Source organism: Hippopotamus amphibius, chromosome 1 (genome assembly GCF_030028045.1).
Source record: "Hippopotamus amphibius kiboko isolate mHipAmp2 chromosome 1, mHipAmp2.hap2, whole genome shotgun sequence".
In the NCBI taxonomy this organism is placed as follows: domain Eukaryota; kingdom Metazoa; phylum Chordata; class Mammalia; order Artiodactyla; family Hippopotamidae; genus Hippopotamus; species Hippopotamus amphibius.
Window position 1 is genome coordinate 214832358 of NC_080186.1, and position 22137 is coordinate 214854494.

General features: G+C 35.3%; 1 protein-coding gene across 4 annotated transcripts in view; it reads right to left on the reverse strand.

Moving 5' to 3' along the window:
* Positions 1 to 22137, reverse strand: part of SCAMP1 (secretory carrier membrane protein 1) — a 112607-nt gene that overhangs the window by 49564 nt on the left and 40906 nt on the right. For all 4 annotated transcript variants that reach the window (XM_057740461.1, XM_057740478.1, XM_057740488.1 and 1 more), the window contains 4 exons: positions 18711 to 18809; positions 17655 to 17763; positions 15374 to 15502; positions 10980 to 11139 (listed from right to left, as the gene is read on the reverse strand). In XM_057740461.1, the coding sequence (XP_057596444.1) occupies positions 10980 to 11139; positions 15374 to 15502; positions 17655 to 17763; positions 18711 to 18809 (497 nt within the window). The remainder of the gene's footprint in view (positions 1 to 10979; positions 11140 to 15373; positions 15503 to 17654; positions 17764 to 18710; positions 18810 to 22137) is intronic.

Genomic DNA, 22137 nt, shown 5'->3' on the forward strand with positions numbered 1-22137 from the left:
CATCCTGGGACAGGCCTTTCTCCCATATCCTCCACTGTAGCTCCTCTCTGAAGTACCTAGATAATAGTATCTGATGCATACTTCTGGGATTGTTTGACAGATGCTAAAACTACCACCAAATGGAAGAAATTAACTACCTGATGAGCATGAGCATGTAGCCCCCAGACCTACTGGCACCTACTGGTGCCTAAGGGTTGATAGTGTTAACCCCTGTTTACTCACCATCAACCAATCAGAGAACTGTGTACAAGCTGATCAAATACCCTAGGATGCCTTTCCCTCATCTTGCCTTTCAAAATGCTTTGCTGAAACCCTTCAGGGAGTTCAGGGGTTTCTGAGCATGAGCCACCCTTCTTCTACGGCACCTTTACAATAAATGCTGCACTTTCCTTCACCACAACCCCAGTCAGCAGATTGGATTTACTGCACACAGGGGAGAGAACCCAAGTTTGGTTCACTAAGAGAAGTCATATTCATATAGAACAGTATTGTATACAGTTTAAAACATCTTTTTCATGGACATTCTGATATTTCAATGGTTCTAGTAAAAGCAAGGATTTTTTTTCTAATTTTAGAGAAGAATGTTTATTAAAAACTTAAATCCTCAAAAAGATAATCCAAGAAGACTAACTTGAAAATAACTAATCTTCTATTTAGAGATATATCATGAGTATATCAATATTAAATTACTCTGTATTTCAAATTTTGGGGGTGCTCGAATATTACCCTGTTTTTATATATAAATTCTACTAGCCAAAGTTTCAGAAATGCCTACTTTAAACTCATTTATATATTATATATTTCTACAGGCAACTACCATCTCTTCTTTGTATCTCCAGCCTAATATATACTGTGTGTTCAATGAGTGATTAATTTAACCTTAGTTACTTCTTATTGTCTAACTGCTTTGCAATCATAAATTATTTATCTTACTATTAACATCTCCCTAAGAGAATCAAGTTAACTCAGTAACAAACCTGCAAATGAAATACTGAAACAGAAACACAGACAACAGTGGGAAACCAACTTTTCATGCAAAATAACTAATTTTAAAATGATTATTCGTAAAGAAAATCTACCTTTATCACATGTTAAAATCATTACAGGTAATTATCAGTATGATTTAGTATATGAGATTATTGATTATAATCACTTAAATGTAGATTTAAATTTTTCAGTGAGCCCTAAAGCTATTATCTAAGACTTTAACTCAATCTAAAGGCATTTTATAATACAGTTAAAACAATCACATTTTTCTTCCCAGGTCAGAGTTCATACAAAAAAGGTTTACTCAGCTGTCATGTTATTAAGAAAATTACAAGAAATTTTGATAACAAAGTTAACTACTAACCTTTAAAAATGATTTTCTTGATAAATCGAATTTATTTCCTTTTAGACTATGAGTCAACAGGGAGGCAAAGGAGATACACTATATATGGCAATTAAAAGTGAAACTTCAACTGACTAAGGGACTACAAAGAATTGATCATTCTAGAATAAAGACTTCCTAATATGCCCTCTAGTTATTTTCAGCACTCTACCACAAAGCTAAGCACTACACTAGAAACTTGGAATTGCCACCTATCTACAAGAGAAAACAAAACAAAACAAAAACAATACACTGGACAACTAAAAAAAAATCTGGAGAGATTAGCTCAAGATGGCAGAGTAGAAGGACTTGCACTCACTCTCTGTTGCAAGAGCACCAGAATCACAACTAACTGCTGAACAATCATTGATAGGAAGACACTGGAATTCACCAAAAAAGATACCTCACATGCGGGCTTCCTAGGTGGCGCAGTGGTTAAGAATCTGCCTGCCAATGCAGAGGACACGGGTTTGATCCCTACTCCAGGAAGATCCCACATGCCACAGAGCAACTAAGCCTGTGCGCCCAAAAAAAAAAAAAAAACAACAAACAAAGATACCTCACATCCAAGCACAAAGGAGAAGCTGCAATGAGATGGTAGGAGGGGCACAATCATGATAAAATCAAATCCCATAACCACTGGGTGGGCAACTCACAAACTGGAGAACAATTATACCACAGAAGTCCACTCACTGGAGTAAGTGTTCTGAGCCCCACATCAGGCTTCCCAACCTGGGGGTCTGGCAACAGGAGGAGGAATCCCCAGAGAATCAGACTTTGAAGCCCAGCAGGATTTCACTGCAGGACTTCCAAAGGACTGGGGGAAACAGACTCCACTCTTGCAGGGCACACACAAAGTAGTGTGTGCACCAGAACCCAGGAGGAAGAAGCAGTGACTCCATAAGAGACTGAACCAGACCCACCTGCTAGTGTTGGAGGGTCTCCTGCAGAGGCAGGGGGCAGCTATGGCTCACCAAGGGGACAAGGACACTGGTAGCAGAAGTTCTGGGAAGTATTCATTGGCGTGAGCCCGGAGTCCAGCATTAGCCCCACCAAAAAGCCTGTAGGCTCCAATGCTGGATCGCCTCAAGCCAAACAACCAACAGGAAGGGAACTCAGCCCCACCCATCAGCAGGCAAGCAGATTACTGACAAGTTTTACTGAGCTCTGCCCACCAGAGCAACACACAGCTCTACCCATCACCAGCCCCTCTCATCAGGAAACGTGCACAAGCCTCTTAGATAGGCTCATCCACCAGAGGGCAGACAGCAATAGCAAAAAGAACTATAATCCTGAAGCCTGTGGAATGAAAACCACAATCACAGAAAGACAAAATGAAAAGGCAGAGAACTATGTAACAGATGAAGGAACAAGGTAAAACCCCAAAAAACAACTAAATGAAGTGGAGATAGGCAACCATCCAGAAAAAGAATTCAGAATAATGGTACTAAAGATGATCCATGATCTCAGAAAAACAATGGGTACAAAGATCAAAAAGATGCAAGAAATGTTTAACAAAGACCTAGAAGAATTAAAAAACAGAGATAAGCAATACAATAACTGAAATGAAAAATACACTAGAAGGAACCAACAGCAGAATAACTGAGGCAGAAGAACGGATAAGTGACCTGGAAGACAGAATGCTGGAAATCACTGCCACAGAACAGAATAAAGAAAAAAGAATGAAAAGAAATGAAGACAGCCTAAGAGACCTCTGGGACAACATTAAACACACCAATATTCGCATTATAGGGCTCCCAGAAGGAGAAAAGAGAGAGAAAGGACCCAAGAAAATATCTGAAAAGATTATAGTTGAAAACTTCCCTAACATGGGAAAGGAAGCAGCCACCCAAGTCCAGGAAGCACAGAGAGTCCCAGGCAGGAGAAACCCAAGGAAAAACAGGACAAGACACATAGTAATCAAACTGACAAAAATTAAAGACATAGAAAAATTATTAAAAGCAACAAGGGAAAAACAACAAATAACATACAAGGGAACTCCCATAAGGGTAACAGCTGATTTCTCAGCAGAAACTCTGCAAGCCAGAAGGGAGTAGCATGATATATTTAAAGTGATGAAAGGAAAGAACCTACAACCAAGAATACTCTACCCGGCAAAGATCTCATTCAGATTCAACAGAGAAATCAAAAGCTTTACAGACAAACAACAGCTAAGAGAATTCAGCACCACCAAACCAGCCCTACAACAAATGCTAAAGGAACTTCTCTAAGCGGGAAACATAAGAAAAGAAAAGGACCTACAAAAACAACAACAAAACAATTAAGAAAATGGTAATAGGAACATACATATCGATAATTACCTTAAATGTAAATGGATTAAATGCTCCAACCAAAAGACACAGACTGGTTGAATGGATACAAAAACAAGACCCATATATATATGCTGTGTACAAGAGATCCACTTCAGACCTAGGGATACATACAGACCGAAAGTGAAGGGATGAAAAAAGATATTCCATGCAAATGGAAATCAAAAGGAAGCTGGAGTAGCAACACTCCTATTTAGATAAAACAGACTTCAAAATAAAGAATGTACAAAAGACAAGGAAGGACACTATATAATGATTAAGGGATCAATCCAAGAAGAAGAGATAACAATTATAAATATATATGCACCCAATATAGGAGTACCTCAATACATAAGGCAAATGCTAACAGCTATAAAAGAGGAAATCAACAGTAACACAATAATAGTGGGGGACTTTAAACCTCATTTACACCAATGGACAGATCATCCAGACAGAAAATTAATAAGGAAACACGAGGTTTAAATGACACAACAGACCAGATTGATTCAATTGATATTTATAGGACATTCCACCCAAAAACAACAGAATACACTTTCTGCTCAAGCGCACACAGAACATTCTCCAGGACAGATCACATTCTGGGTCACAAGTCAAGCCTTGATAAATTTAAGAAAACTGAAATTGTATCAAGTGTTTTTTCTGACGACAACACTATGAGATTAGAAATCAATTACAGGAAAAAAACTGTAAAAAACACAAACACATGGAGGCTAAACAATACACTACTAAGTAACCAAGAAATCACTGAAGAAATAAAAGGACATCAAAAAATACCTAGACACAAATGACAATGAAAACACAATGATCCAAAACCTATGGGATGCAGCAAAAGCAGTTCTAAGAGGAAAGTTTACAGCAATATAATCCCACCTCAAGAAACAAGAAAAATCACAAATAAACAATCTAATCTTACACCTAAAGAAACTAGAGAAAGAAGAACAAAACCTAAAGTTAGTAGAAGGAAAGAAATTATAAACATCAGAGCAGAAATAAATGAAATAGAAACAAAGAAATTAGAGCAAAGATCAATAAAACCAAAAGCTGGTTCATTGAGAAGATAAAATTGATAAGCCTTTAGCCAGACTCATCAAGAAAAAGAGGGAGAAGACTCAAATCAATAAAATTAGAAATGAAAAAGGAGAAGTTACAACAAACACTGCAGAAATACAAAACATCACAAGAGACTACTACAAGCAACTATATGCCAATAAAATGGACAAACTGGAAGAAATGGACAAATTCTTAGAAAGGTATAACCGTCCAAGACTGAATCAGGAAGAAACGGAGCATATGAACAGACCAATCACAAGTAATGAAATTGAAAGTGTAATTGAAAATCCTCCGACAGGGCTTTATAGGTGGCACAGTGGTTAAGAATCCACCTGCCAATGCAGGGGACACGGGTTTGAGCCCTGCTCCAGGAAGATCCCACATGTCGCGGAGCAACGAAGCCCATGCGCCACAACTACTGAGTCTGCGCTTTAGAGCCCATAAGCCACAACTACTGAGCCCATGTGCTGCAACTACTGAAGCCCACGCGCCTGGAGCCCGTGCTCCACAACAAGAGAAGCCATGGCAATGAGGAGCCCGCGCACCACAACGAAGAGTAGCCCCCACTCACTGCAACTAAAAAAAGCCAGCACACAGCAAAAAAGACCCAACATAGCCAATAAAATAAACAAGTTAAAAAAAAATCCTCCAACAAACAAAAGTCCAGGACCAGATGGCTTCACAGGTGAATTCTATCAAATATTCAGAGAAGAGCTAACACCCATCCTTCTCAAACTCTTCCAAAAAAACTGCAGAGGAAGGAACACTCCCAACACTCATTCTATTAGGCCACCATCACCCTGATACCAAAACTAGACAAAGACACTACAAAAAAAGAAAATTGCAGACCACTGATGAATATAGATGCAAAAATCCTCAACAAAATACTAGCCAAAACAGTCTAACAACACATTAAAAGGAGCATACACCATGATCAAGTGGGATTTATTCCAGGAATGTAAGGATTCTTCAATATATGCAATCAATCAATATGATATACCATATTAACAAACTGAAAAATGAAAACCATATGATCATCTCAATAGATGCAGGAAAAGTTTTTGACAAAATTCAACATCCATTTATGATAAAGACTCTCCAGAAAGTGGGCACAGAGGGAACCTACCTCAACATAATAAAGGCCACATATGACAAATCCATAGCAAACATTATTCTCAATGGTGAAACACTGAAAGCATTCCCTCTAAGAGCAGGAACAAGACAAGCATGTCCACTCTCATCACAATTATTCAACATAGTTTTTGAAGTCCTAGCTAAGAAATAAAAGGAATCCAAATTGAAAAAGAAGCAAAATTGTCACTCTTTGCAGACGGCATGATACTATACATAGAAAATCCTAAAGATGCCACCAAAAACTACTAGAGCTAATCAATGAATTTGGTAAAGTTGCAGGATACAAAATTAACATACAGAAATCTCTCGCATTCCTATATACTAACAATGAAAGATCAGAAAGAGAAATTAAGGGAACAATCCCATTTACCATTGCAACAAAAAGAATAAAATACCTAGGAATAAACCTACCTAAGGAAGTAAAAGACCTGTATTCAGAAAACTATAAGACACTAATGAAAGAAATCAAAGACGGCACAAACAGATGGAGGGACATACCATGTTCTTGGATTGGAAGAATCAACTCTGTGAAAATGACTATACTACTGAAAGCAATTTACAGATTCAATGCACTCCCGATCAAATTACCAATGACTTTTTTTTTTTTTTTTTACAGAACTAGAACAAAAAAAATCCTAAAATTTGTATGGAGAACAAAAGCCAAAGCAATCTTGAGAAAAAAACAGACAAAAAACCGAGCTGGAGGAATCAGACTCCCTGACTTCAAACTATACTACAAAGCTACAGTAATCAAGACAATATGGTACTGGCACAAAAACAGAAATATAGATCAATGGAACAGGAGAGAAAGCCCATAAATAAACCCACACACCTACAGCTCAACTAATCTATGACAAAGGAGGCAAGGATATACAATAGAGAAAAGACAGTCTCTTCAATAAGTGGTACTGGGAAAACTGGACAGCTACATGTAAAAGAATGAAATTAGAACACTCCCTAACACCATACACAAAAATAAACTCAAAATGGATTAAAGATCTAAATGTAAGGCCAGACACTATAAAACTCCTAGAGGAAAACATAGGAAGAACACTCTTGGACATAAATCATAGCAAGATCTTTCTCGACCCACCTCTTAGAGTAATGGAAATAAAAACAAAAATAAACAAATGGGACCTAATGAAACTTAAAAGCTTCTGCACAACAAAGGAAACTATAAACAAAATGAAAAGACAACCCTCAGAATGTGGGAAAATATTTGCAAATGAATCAACGGACAAAGGATTAATCTCCAAAATATATAAACAGTTCATGTAGCTCAATAACAAAAACAAACAACTCTATCAAAAAATGGGTGGAAGACCTAAATAGGCATTTCTCCAAAGAAGACATAAAGATAGCCAAGAGGCACATGAAAAGATGCTCAATATCACTAATTATAGAGAAATGCAAATCAAAACTACAGTGAGGTACCACCTCATAGGGGTTAGACTGGGCATCATCCGAAAATCTACAAACAATAAATACTGGAGAGGGTGTAGAGAAAAGGGAACTCTCTTACACGGCTGGTGGGAATATAAATTGATACAGCCACTATGGAGAACAGTATGTAGGTTCCTTAAAAAACTACAAATAGAACTACCATATGACCCAGCAATCCCACTACTGGGCATATACCCAGAGAAAACCATAATTCAACAAGACACATGCACCCCAATGTTCATTGAAGCACTGTTTACAACAGCCAGGTCATGGAAACAACCTAAATGTCCATCGACAGATGAATGGATAAAGATGATGTGGTACATATATACAATGGAATATCAGGCATAAAAAGGAATGAAACTGGGTCATTTGTAGAGACATGGATGAACCTAGAGAGTGTCATACAGAGTGAAATAAGTCAGAAAGAGAAACACAAATATCGTATATTAACACATATATTTGGACTCTAGAAAAAAGGTACAGATCAACCAGTTTGCAAAGCAGAAATAGAGACACAGATGTGGAGAACAAATATATGGACACCAAAGGGGGAAAGTGGTGTGCAGCATGGCAGGGGGTGGGGAGTGATATAAATTGGGAGATTGGGATTGACATATACACATTAACATGTATAAAACAGATGACTACTATGAAAAAATCAAATTGTACACATTAAACATATGCAGTATATTCTATGCAAATTATATCTCAATAAAACTCTTTTTAAAAGGAAAAAAAAATCTGATCACATTCTCAAACCTAATGTCCCTCTAACTTGTATGTACAATGACAAGTTTATTCTAAAATCAATCCCTAATCAATCAACTCTAAAATCAAGGTATATTAATTAATGATTTTAAATACTGTTTCTCTTATTGCTTATCACTCTTTTCTTCACTTCTAGGGAATCCTGAAGAAATAAATTTCATAGTAGATATTTAAATAATTTTATGGCAATAGAGGCAACTACATCATCAGAGAAGAATAAAACTTGGAAAACTTTTAAAAAGCACTTTAGCTTCTCTCCAGAGTCTGATTAATAAAAACTAAATGCTTTCAGTAACAACTTCTTTTAAGAAATATGGGAATCTGGCCTAAGAGATTTCAGTTACCCACTTTGTACTGACTTACGTAATATGTTCAGATGCTTGTGTTTCATTTCTTAATCATCAGTCTTGAAACAGAATGTGAAACACCTGCACATCCTGTGACTCTGCCCCTTCTCAAAAGGCAGTAATCCCTTCAAAACTGATCTCAAATAAAGCACTTATGTCAATATGTATTTAAAACCCTGTATTTAATATAAATAATCATATCCAATATATCTGCCTTAAGATTTTCATATTTAAGGGAGAAATCTGTCATCAGTAATGTTTAAAAAACTTTACTAGATACTTCAGAAGAGACTTAACAGATCCAGAAACCATTGGCAATCTGGGTGAAGAAAATGCCAAAGTTATACACTGAGAAGGTATATTAATTGATGATTTTAAATACTTTCATTTCAACTTTCCCCATAAAAAACTATTTCTCTCAATTCTGCTCCAAACAGTGAAACCCAGATAATTAACATATTTGTAACATACTCTAAAGGGTTGAGATGCATCTAAGAATTTAGACCAGGGATTAATAATGCCAGAAGCAAAAATGTTCCACAAAGCATTTTTATTTCAACTGGCAAAGAAAGGGAATAAAAGGAACTGAGTGACTTCAAGTAATAAACGGTAGAAAACTGGCTTTTAATAGCTTGTTCTGGCTACATTTGTCACAGAAGACTTAAAACTCAAAGTCTCTAGTTTCAGGTCACTTTCAAAGTCTCAAAGATCCCCATTCCTACCCGCAAGCATCATTACAGATACACTGGTAAGATGGAAGTAGGCAAGCAGAGGCCACATGTCAAAAAGTTAACAATTAAAAAACTTTCTGGGGGCTTCCCTGGTGGCACAGTTGTTAAGAATCTGCCTGACAATTCAGGGGACGTGGGTTCGATCCCTGGCCCAGGAAGATCCCACATGCCACGGAGCAACTAAGCCCGTGTGCCACAACAACTGAGCCTGCCTGCTGCAACTACTGAAACCTGTGCACCTAGAGCCCATGCTCCACAACAAGAGAAGCCAAGAGTAGCCCCCACTTGCCACAACTAGAGAAAGCCCTCACGCTGCAACAAAGACCCAACACAGCCAAAAATAAATTAAAAAAAAAAAACAAAAAAACTTTGTGAGCCAAACTTAGATAACAAGGAAAATAGCAGCAGTAATTCTCCTCCTGTTCACGCAAGGAGTAAACAGTTCCTTTTATTCTTCTCCAACCTACATCTATAGGGGTACCTCTCCCCATTCCTTGACAACCACCCTCTCACATTCCATTAGATCCAAAGATTCTTTCCCCCTTTTCCCTCCTCCAGTCTATTTTCTTCCCTTCATTCCATTTCTAACCAATTTAGTTGTCTGTTGAATGACATCTTTTTTCTCCAAATTCCCTAATCTTCCCCATTTTCCTTCTTTTTCGTTTTCTATCTGTTTATATATCTGCTTTTCTAATCCCATTTGGCAGGGCTTTGGGGGATGGCGGGTGATACACATTCTGAAAAATCAAAGAAATTTTTTGTTGAAATAGAAAAAAAAAAGTTAATTGAATGTGGCCCTCTAATCTTCCTAACATATCATCTGCACAATACACGCCTATTTGCTAGTAATGCTGCTCCTCATGCATGAGAGTTGAAAGCGGTTTGTTATTCATAAATGAGTTTACTCAAACAAAAATAAGTTGATAAACAATTGAATACATGGACTTATCTAGGGCTATCATCTACATCAGCATTTCCCAGTGTTTACTTCCTAAAGCAATAGTCCAACAAGGTACTCCACACACACACACACACACATAATGGTTTCATGGTCATATCACAAAGCACACTAGGCTCTTAAAGATGCCTAAGAGATTCTGAAATGAAGAAACTAATTTCATTATCCCATTGTTTCCAAACTTACGCTAATGAACCTTTTTTTCTACAATGCCTAGTAATATCCCACAGAACACACATGCAAGAAATGTTAACCCTAACCATTGATTAAAATATACCAGGCAAAGTAGTATACTTAATCTTATAGTCTAAATAGTTTTAAAATATTACTGCTTTTTGAAAAAACGAATTTACACAGAAAATAATTACCAAGTTGCTAGGTAAAAAGTGACTCACTTTAAATATCACATGTATGTTTACCTTACCTAGGCTACCTGGGTTCATTTAAAAATTAGGCTGTAGTCACCACTTCTGATTTTTTTTGAAGGGGAGAATAAAAACTAAAATTTTCTCTAAAGTCAATTGTATCATATGGGACAGAATCTTTTACAAATATTTAGACCTAAGATTGTTCTCATTTTTCTGTCATTCATTTTCATGTTTGATCTTTTTCTCAAGTGGGAGAAAAGAATGGGATATTATTAGTTACCAAGTTAAATGAATACACAAGCATGTTACATATGGCCTTAATACACAGAGATGTTATATACAGACTTTTCTGAAGGTATATTATACAATAATAAAAAATTTGAAAAGTGAAAATATGTCACTTTTCCCTTTAAGGTATACTACAAAGTATTTGGTTCACAGGTTTTAAAGAACACATTTTAAAGTACACACATTTTACCTGAAAGCTCCGTAAAGTGGTCTGTACCAACAGACAAATGAACAAGGAGTAAAAAGCAAGAACCACAGGATACTCAATCCAAAATCAACCCCTCTTGGAGGATCAACACAAAACCAAGCCAAGCATCCGAAGATATTTAGAAACAGTGTTACAGCATGGACTGTGGAATCAAAAAACAAAATAGAAAAGAAATGTTTACTTTCAATTTATGTGTTCATTCAACAAAAATTATAAATGAAAAAATACTTCCTAAGAGCAAATGTATTCTACCCCCATGTTTCCATTCAGTATTTTTCAAAACATTGCTGTTTCTTACACATTTGACCTGAAAACTGAGTATTCACAGGTAAAGGAGTCCCGATACATGCACTGTTTGGCAAAAATTCTTTTAGCCCTCTCCTAATGGGGAATTAACACAGCTAAACCAGAGAAGCACAACCTTAAGGGTTTCTCCCCTGAGTTGGAAACACGTGATGTGTCTCTTGATTCAAGGCCCAAGCAGAAAAATAATGGCTGCCAGGAAAAGAGCCAGGACTTGAGAGGAAAAAGATCCTACACTCAGAACTATAATTTTTATAGAATGGGGCTACAGGCTCCTCCCAGTGTGAACTACACAAGAGAAGAGAAAAACAGAGAAGTGCTCTGTGAAATCTCACTGTAACATTTTTAAGCAATAAAATTATTTAGAATCATTGGACTAAAAATACTAACACAGTAGAAACTTCCAGTGACTATACAGTCAATCTATAAGGATTATTAACTCATCTTCATAGATTTGTCCATTTTTTAAAGTCCTGGGATTAAATACAGTGTTTTGGTAGAGGATTACACATATTTAAAAAAAAAAAAGTTTTCTATGACGCACTCTGCCTACTACGGCAGATCTTTCTTTTTGTTAACGCAAACAAATCTTGGCAAATTCTTCCTATGTTGTTAGTGATGACTTTCCCTGACAGACCAAAGCCCAAAAGTCTGAGTAACACCTAAGTGCACCCTGACCCTAAAGAACAACATTTGCCCATTATAATTAATAACTTTTTTAACGTATTTTTAAAAAATTGATTCACGGGCTGAATTTATTACAAGAGATAAATTATTTCAAAAGTTAAAATACTGTTTAATGTAAACCATCAATACAATAAAAATATATCAACAAACTACTACTTTAATTAAAAATAAAGGGAAAACCTAGTGAATGTAAATTTTAAAAATCAACATACATTAAAAAAAACTTTAAAATCTCTTTAAATTATTAATCAAATAAAATTAATACTTAATGAAACAAGATATAAACACATTCTAGGATGCCTATAAATTTGCTCTCATCTAATAACCAGGTAAACACACAAACTCTACAGAAGGAGGAAGAGCTCCAGAGGAAGAATGAAAATACCTGAGTTATAGTGACATTACTGAGTTAATCAACCTCTGTGCATTTCAATTTTTCAACTAGAGAAATGCAGGCGCTCTTCCAGCTTTAAAATTCCACCCAATTCTACCATACAGGAAAGACTCTTATTACTTATTCTCATTAGGATTTCTAACTCATGAAAGCTAGCTTACTAATAAATTTACTCAAAATCTTTTGCCTCAAAATAAAAGTAGTTCTGTTATGGGTTTAAAAACAGAATTGAAGAGATTGTGAAATATTATTCTGTAATAATTAAATGGCATCCAATTACCTAAAAAGTTTTTAAATGTTCAGAACATTCTAACTCAAATTTCAACCTCCAAAGAAATAACTTTTCAAGGTTTATCTCCTAATCTGCTTAATAAAAAAAAAAAGACAAACGATATGGGTATGTGTATTTTAAAGTTCACAAAAATTCTTCCAAGTATAGATTAAAATGTCAATTAAATTTTGTGTAATCTATCAAATTTTTTCTAAATGTGTTTTACATAGTAACTCACAACCATGATCACTAGGTCATTTATTTGTACCCCAATGAAGAGTAAAACATCTAGGCCTACTTACTAAACAATCAGTCCACTTACACGAGATCAAAAAACACACAGAAAGGCAAGGTAATGTGAAATGCATGATTCTATGTTGCTAATTTCAATCCAATTCCAACCCACTCGGTGGATTCTAAGCATAGGTAAAACAATAAAGAAAATTTCAGGCCATTTTGTTTACATGATTTCCAAGTTGAATGACCCTCCTTCTTACAAAATTTCAATTGCTTTTTTACACACTCAAATCTGGTATTAGTGGACCTAAATTTGCAACTATCACTAGAATCTAAAGTTGCAATTATCACTCTTCTTGCTAAGTCCTGTACTACAATATAGATACCTAAAATAAACAAATTTAGGACAGTATATTATCTTCTTCACTAAATGTCTTTAATGTAGCTGGCTTTCTGTCCTTTTTTCTTTAAATTCAAGAGTATACTCAAAGAGGTTGAGATTCATTTCATAGTGGTATTTCTAATTGCTTCAGTTCCTTTACAGAGAAAATTATTTGCTTTAAGTAAGGTACCTTTGAAAGCATATCTTCATCATTTTGGAGTTTAAATGTAAATTACTTCTTTATTTTGGTACTTTGTAAGTGGTATAACATGGAAATCTAGACTCTGGGATCTAGAGTCAAGCTATCCAACTGCAACCTTACTTGCTGTGTAATCTTGGGCAAGTTACCTCAAATTGTCTAAGGTTTAGTTTCCCAATCTATAAAACTAGATAATATAGTAGCTGCTTAATAGTGTGGCTAAGATTTAATAACATAATGTATATAAAGTGATTAGTTCTGTGCCTGGCACAAAGTATTGATAAATCCTCAATAAATGTTATCTCTTGTTATAATTATTACTACAGTGTGAAAGCATTAGTCAACTCAAAAATCAGTAACAAGATGACGCTTCTTGAAAATAATTAAAACAACCCATATTTTATGAGATTTAGAGACATTACTGAGCTAGCACTAGGTCTTACTTTGTTCCAAGTAACGAAGCCTTAGCTGGATGGAATCTTGAGCCCTCTTTGAATACAGTTAACAGATCTGCCAACTGAACACGGTTAGGAAAAGCTACACCAACTATGTTATTTCTAAAACCTCAGAAAGTTATATATATTTCTGAGACAAAACAGACCTACTTTGAAACAAGGAGCACTGGTAAGGCAGTTCACCACTCAGTTGAAATTAATCATCTTCCCCATTCAATCTCTATTTACTAAATTCCTTACAGAATTTTCTTCCAACCCTATCTCCCCCATTTAAGATTTGTTTTTTCACTACAATCAAAGAACTTATACTTAAAATGTTAGGCCAATTTCTGCCCATTAAGAAAATAATTATTTTATAACATGCATATATTTTATGATATATTGATTAAATACAACATGAGTTGTTTGGTATGGCCATACATGGAATCAAAACCTTTAATAATGAAAATATGTAATACTACCAACACTCAGGTTAACTAAAGAAATCAGATTAACAACATACTCTCAAAAGAAACTAAAAATAAGAGTTAAAAATGTACTATCCATAAGGAATCACTTCTCACATTCCAAAGCAACCTCACATACATGAAGAATACTCCTAAAAGATTTTGAGGAAAATGAGCTCATATTTGGTGGAGGGAGGCTCCCTAATCATACAGTAAGAACACACAAATTTCCTCCAACAGGAATTTACTTCACAGTGTATCCATTAACCCAGCAATTACGCAGATGAGAAGACATGACTGCTACCTCTCCTACTGACACAATGATGTTGAATGGGACTGAGACTGCTGTTGGGAATAAAAATTAAACAGAATAAGTGGGAATTCTGTGTACATACAAAAAACTGGTAACAGCTTGACATTTCGTTGTAATATTCCATGTGCCGTAATTATATTCAAAACAATGTGAACATCATAGCCTAAAATGTATGTCCTAATGTTCTATTTAATGAAACATCCTATATTAATTAGGCACTTTCAGTAATAAAAGTATTCCTCACCATTTGAAAATGAAAATCGTGCTCAAAGCTCTAAGAAAAATAGTTTATAATATTTCAATATTTTATGCCCCTTTAAAAAAAAGTCATAATGCTTTAATAGACTTCATTTGCATAAAAATCGTATGAATAATTTTTTCAAAGCAAATATTGCCTAGATAACATTTTGCAGGGAAAAGAGATCACTGAAAATTCTACTGTATGACAGGGAGGTACTTTCCTCAAAAGAATGCCAGTTCTCAAAATATAGGTCTTTCTCAGCTAAGAACTTAAGATTGTCACATAATATACAATTTTGAAGTAGCTAAATATGACGTTTCACTCGACATTAAAATAGCTATAGGAAAAGACCAATTTATGATATTACCCTTACGAGTTTTTTAAAAGTGGATTATGACAATAAAATATAAACTTTTTCAAACAAATATATAATTTGTTCTATACTCACACATCCATAAGTAGTACATAATCTTTACTGTCTTTTGGAATTCTACAGGAATGTCTACAGAGAAATCCTGATAGAAACAAGGTCCCACAGGAAAATTGTCAGGAAGAGGTGGCCAATTGTTTTTTCTGCCTGCAAATAAAAAAAGGGAGTTATTTATATAAGGATAAATATGTGCTATTCTTTTTGCGTGTAATTATTTGTTTCTTAATAAAAAAGAACACCATCTATTCCTTTAACAGGTGTTTCAAAAAATATAACACTGTATCCTACAACTCTGAAAACCAAACTTTTTAAAAATTTTCTCAGAATATCAATTTAGAACTCCTTAGATGGTAAAATAATTTTCTAGTGTCATACCACTTACGTAAGTTGAAACAAGAAAAGAAAAAAGAGTACAGGGACATATCCTGTGACTCTGCCCTAAAAAGAGATTTATTTCAAAGTCCCAAGACTCACTCTCACATGAAGGCCATGCAGTTTTTAAGTCTCCACAAATTTCCTCCTCAGCATCTTCAGTCTTTATATAATTCCTAACCCACATGGAGAGGGAAGACCAGCTTCTGAATCTCTCGAGTTTCCTACTGTTAACTCCATGAAGAAACACAAGATAGCCAACACCAAAGGATCAAACTTGGAAATCTCCAAGTCTGAAAAAATCATGTCCAAAAGACACATGGAAGAAAAGCATAAAACTATGTGAAAACACAAAACAGTCATGAGAGAGAAACTGAGGAATTACAGCGCCTTCAAAAACCTAGAGAAAAAACAAATTCCAACTTTATGGAGAGAAAATGTGTCTATTTAAAGAAATTAGACTGAAAATCGGGCTTGGGAAGTGGTGAGGGGAAATAAAAAACTAAAATTAAAGAAGTCAAGACATTGAAAATAAAGAGTAAAAACAGCACCTAAAGGTCATTTTCTCATTTTAGATGTTATATCCCACATTTTCAAAAATTAGATTTTACATACTTTTTCATAGACCAGGAAATTTTTCACAGTGGGAAAAAAGCATCCTCTATTTCTGATTCTTCCCAACTGTCTCCACTGTTTTATCATTCTTCTCGAATTACATGTAGTTCATACATTTCTCATACAAGTCTCATACTACTTGAGAAGCAGAAAATAGTAGTAAAGAACAAAGGCTCTGAAACTATCAGCAGAAGCGCCTAGACACTTACTGGCTAGGAGGCCTTGGGCAACTTACTCAACCTGCTGAAGACTTTGTTTCTACATCTGTAAAGTGCAAAGAACTTACCACCCTTCACAGAACTGTACTGAGGATGAAATGAGTTAACAGACAAAAAGTACTTAAGTGTATAACATACAGCAAGTCTCTTAATTTCCCACACTTCGTTACTACTTCATTTACTAAAACATCTCTCACAGGAGTAATTTGTATTAATCACAGCTAAGGAAACAGGACAGATTTTCGTTATGTATATTTTAGAAACACTGATCTCAATTAAACCTCTAGTTTCTCCTTTCACAGATGCTGTCTCTGGTGTTGCAAGCAAGAAAATGGCCCAGGATAAATGTGTCCTCATGAGGCCCTAGACTTAAACATTCTAAGATAAGGAAGAAATAGTTCAGTTTATCATCACTGTTCTAACACTGCCACTCCATCACTATCCAGACATACTCACAATGACTTGTCTAGCTCTTTTATCCCTTCTTACGCAGAGACTTGCTAGCTTTTCTTAAACTACTCCTATGAAGTGACCTTTAGTAGTCACAGCCTGAATGAATTCCATAGGGCATAATCAAAATTCACCTTACTTATTTCTTTGGCATCATCAAAATACCGCAGGCTTCCTAGAGTTACCCTCACCACAGATGTATTTTTTTTTAACATGGTTTGACATATACAGATGTACTTGTGAGGACAGGGGCAGATCAATTTGAAACTAGTCTGAATAAACCAGAAGTTAAGAGTTAAATGTAGTCAAACAGGGCACACTCCCATGTACTCATTAAGCTTTAACAGACCCAGGTAAAGGTCCAAGTGCAGAATCAAAGGCTCCTGACCTTACAATAAACCCAAAATCATCATATTTGCATTCACTTGCGAAGAGGCTAACACTGTTCTAATCTAACAAAACACTATGTAAATCAGCCAAGACCAGAGAGCCACAGAGCATCAAGTAGAAATCTGCCATGTCTGATCTCCTTGCTCGAATAAGAGGGCAGAGTTTTATCCACAAACCAAATGACCTAGAGCTAGTGCAGGCCTATTTTAAAGAATTTAAAAGTTATTTTTATTTCAAATTTCTTTGGATATTACCATGTTGACTGAGATTTTGCATTTCTCGTTCTCGACGATCTAATTCTGCTGCTTTTCTTTCTAGTTCTTCCTGGCGTTTAAGAAGTTCCGCTTGAGCCAAGGCATGTTCCTAAACAAAAAATAAGGGAATAGGCTGTCAGAAGTATAAAATACGGTAACATTTCTACTTCTACTATACTACTTCTCTACTATGCTAGAAATCTAATTCAAATGCTCTTTCCACAATATGGGAATTCACTAAAGATTACAGTTTCAGAAAATATTATGGAAATATCTGGCCCATTTTGGCCTTTTGGTTATGAAAACCCACAGTAGAAATGTTGGGCCCATTAGGACAAGAAAAAATTCTCTCAGTAAAAGCCACCAAAATCCTAAGGTAATTAGGAAAATGAAATTAAGGTGAACTCTGTGCCTAAATGAGAGTGAGGGACAGGGACGAAGAGAACAGTTGAGGAAAAGAGACTAATGGAGAAAAAGGCAACTGAATTGGCTCTTATGAATTGGGTTAAATGGTACATAAGGTTCCCAATGCAGGAATATTATGTAATATCTTATATTTTATAAGAAAATGAGGTGAAAGGAGGATATGGTTAAGAAATTCTGGTTTATAACTCCATCTGACTTTATGTAATACACGGCATCCTATTCATCTCCTTTTTTCTTGGTATGTTTGCCACCTCCTACTTCCTACCACTGCGCTTTGCTTAGCCATCATAAAGCTCTTCCAATAATATCTATTGATCTATCATTGTTACTTTAATGAAACTGTGCATTAAAAAGTGAGACCAAAAGCAATAAAAAATTTCACTACACAAATTATACACCAGGATGATATATGAATTCAATAACTGCTAATAATGGAGTAAATCAAATGCTATAAGCTGAAAAAGAGGTATGAGTATTATAAGATTGAGAAGCTAGCTAACCCAGACTCAAAAGTGAGTTAAAAATTAAACAATAAGGAATGCACTCTATAAAGAATTATTTTGCTCTGAAAGCCAATGTTATTGATATTATAATTTCCAATATGAATTTACACATGTAATGTGAACTAACCTTTGCAATCTGTGTATAAGCCGGATGTTCCTCTGTTGGTTTCATTATTGCTGGTTGTGTACTGGGTACGTTAGGCATTTTCACATTGCCTGGTGGAGGCTAGGAAGATTAAGAAAAGGACAAATTACATAACATTGAAATCCAACTTCAACTTCTTTCAAAAAGTGTAACACCAATAAAAAACAAAATGCCAAGAACTGCCTCACTTCCTCCCCTAACTTCTCATAATCCAGTGTGTGGCAAAGAGCTAGTGAAGCTCTTCATCTCCGTTTTCTCAAACTCGTTCATTTCTTAACTCTTCAGTATGGGTGCTAACATGACATCATTAGCACTTTCCTCCAGAACACTATATATTAAAAACAAAGCAAAAACAAAAAACCTTTCAAGTATGTCTTTTTAGTAAAATACAGATAGCACCAAACTGAAGAATTTACACCAAGGTTAACTGTCAACTAGGCTGTCAACTCTTCCCACTAACAAAGCTATGTGCCAGTGCCCTCAAAAAGTAAACAGAAGTTGTGGCAGAACCCCACTAATATCCCCTGAAAAGAATAAGAGAGGAGACATTAGGGAGATGGAAAATAAACTGCACAAACTCCACTTTGCCAATGACAATCAATATTATGTGAAAGTAGCTGCAAGTTCAAAAAGTAGGTAGATATCTACAAATTCATCAAAGGGGAATTGGTTAAATTACTATATATACATACAGGGCAGTCATCAAAAGGAATGAGTTAGCTCTACAGAAGAACGTCCTTTTAAATACTAAATGAAATAAAGCCAACTACAGAACAGCACGCATATGACCAAATTTTTTCTTTTATGAACACACATTTGTATATGTCCAGAAAAATACCTGGAATGTCTCAGCAAACTATCAAAGGGATTTGCACCTTTTGCTTTATACACTTCTCTATTAATTGCCTTCTCTCCCATTATATACTTCTTTTCAGTTAAAAAATAATTGTAAGCATTCTTTAAAATGGCCATAAGAAAAAGAGGACAAGAAGAAAAGGAAAAGGGAAGGAAAACAAGGGAAAAGAAAAGAAAAGGACAAAGAGAAAACAAGCAAACAAGCAGCTGCAAAGGGAAGTTCAGAGATCAGAAGATCTACTAAAGTCAGAAGACACCACCAATGCAGCTTGATTTTACTCTGACACAGCAAATAGCTGCCTGAAAAGGAAGCCAGACACAACCAAAGATATAAATGGAGTACAGCTGATTCTAAAATTCATATGGAAATACCAAGAGCTAAGAATAGGTCAAACAATTTTGGAGAAGAGTAAGGTAGGCAGACCTACAATATCAAGACTTAATATAGTACTAGACAGTGTGGTACAGATGCCAAAGGTATAGAAATATACCAACGAACAGGAAGGAGACAGAAACAAACTTCCAAAAACTTGATATGCAACAGGGGTCACGCCACAGAACAGTGAAGAAATAATGTATGAGCCCATAAATGGTGCTGAGATAACTGGTTAACCAGATAGGACAATTAAACTGGATTTCCTACTTGACACTACATACAAAAATAAATTCCAGGTGGACAAATGACCTAAAAGTAAAAAAGCAAAATTTAAACACTTTTAGGAAAAAAATATACATGAATATTTTCATGAACTCAGGGTACATAAGAGCTTCTCAAATATAAGCTACAGAAATCTTTATGTATCCTGTCTATGATGCATCCCAAGTGCCTAAAACAGTGCCTAGAACACAGTAAATGATCAATAAGTATTTGTAAAATTAAGGTTAGCAAACACATAAACCATAAATTTAAGATTAACAAATTTAACTATACTGAAATTTAATAACAAAGTGAAAAGCCAAATCACAGACTGGGAAAAATTGGTTATAACAGATTTAACAAAAAAATTACTGCTTAGATATAGGAAGAACTGTTACAGCTCCATAAAAATACAAAATACTAATAGAAAACTGGGCAAAATATCTGCACAGGCAATACAAAGGAGAGAAAACAGGAATGGGCAATAAAAATATGAACTAATCGTTCAACCTCACTAGTAACCAAGACGTGCAAAAAAAAAACAGTGACATATCACTCCACAACCATGAGATAGGAAAATGTAAAGTCTGAAATGCCAAAATTTGTAATTACAGTATGTACACAATGATAATGTATATAAAAATTAAAGCATATGATCAAGATAGTTTTTCAATCAGTGGGAAAAGAAAAGACATCAATAAATGGTGCTGGGACAATTTTTAAATGTTTAGAAGAAAAAAAATTAGATCCCATATCTTATCAGAATAAATTCCAAATGGCTTAAAGCTCAATGTAAAAAGAAAAAAAAAAGGAAACTATAAAGATATTAGAAACTATAAAGATATTAGTACATAGAACATAGAGGACTGTCTGATCTTGGGTTGGAGCAAAGCCACGGGTAAAGAGAGAGAAACCATAATGGAAAGGGAATATATCTGACAACATAAAAATTTAGAACTTTGATAATATAAAGCATTTCATAGGCAAAATTAAAGCCAAAATCTAAATAATAAGCAACACATAGACAGTTAATACATTTCACTATGTAAAATCAGTAAGAAATAGAGGAACATGCTATAGGGGAAAAATGCATTTTAAAAACCCTTAACAGGCTGCTTACAAAAGAAATACGAGAGGAAAATAAATATACTCAAAATGTCAACCTCATCAGTAAGCAAAGAAGTGCAAATTTCAACTTTTTTTTTAATAAATTTATTCATTTATTTAATTTATTTATTGGCTGCATTGGGTCTTCGTTGCTGCACACGGGCTTTCTCTAGCTGCTGCGAGAGGGGGCTACTCTTCATTGTGGTGTGCGGGCTCCTCATTGTAATGGCTTCTCTTGTTGTGAAGCACGGGTTCTAGGCATGTGGGCTTCAATAGTTGTGGCACATGGGCTAAGTAGTTGTGGCTCATGGGCTCTAGAGCACAGGCTCAATAGTTGTGGTGCACGGGCTTAACTGCTCCGTGGCATGTGGAATCTTCCCAGGGCAGGGCTCAAACCCGTGTCCCCTGCATTGGCAGGCGGATTCTTTACCACCGCGCCACCTAGGAAGTCCCTCAACTATTTTTTAAATGATTATTACCATAGGACTTCTACCACATTTTGGAAAAGATGTGGTAAAATGGGTATTTCTCACATGTTGATATTGGGAATATAAACTAGTTCATATAATAATCCTGGAGCACAATTTGACATGACGTTTAAGAGCCATTTAAGTATTTATATCCTATGACCCATAAATAGCTACCTTTAAAAATATCACATAGAAATAACCCAAGGTATACACAAATGTGTGCATGCCAACATACTCCCTACAGCACTATTTATAAAAGCAAAAAAGTCAGAAATACCCTCAAATGTCCAACAATAGATAAAATATAGATAAATTGATAAATTATGATCCATCCATGGGA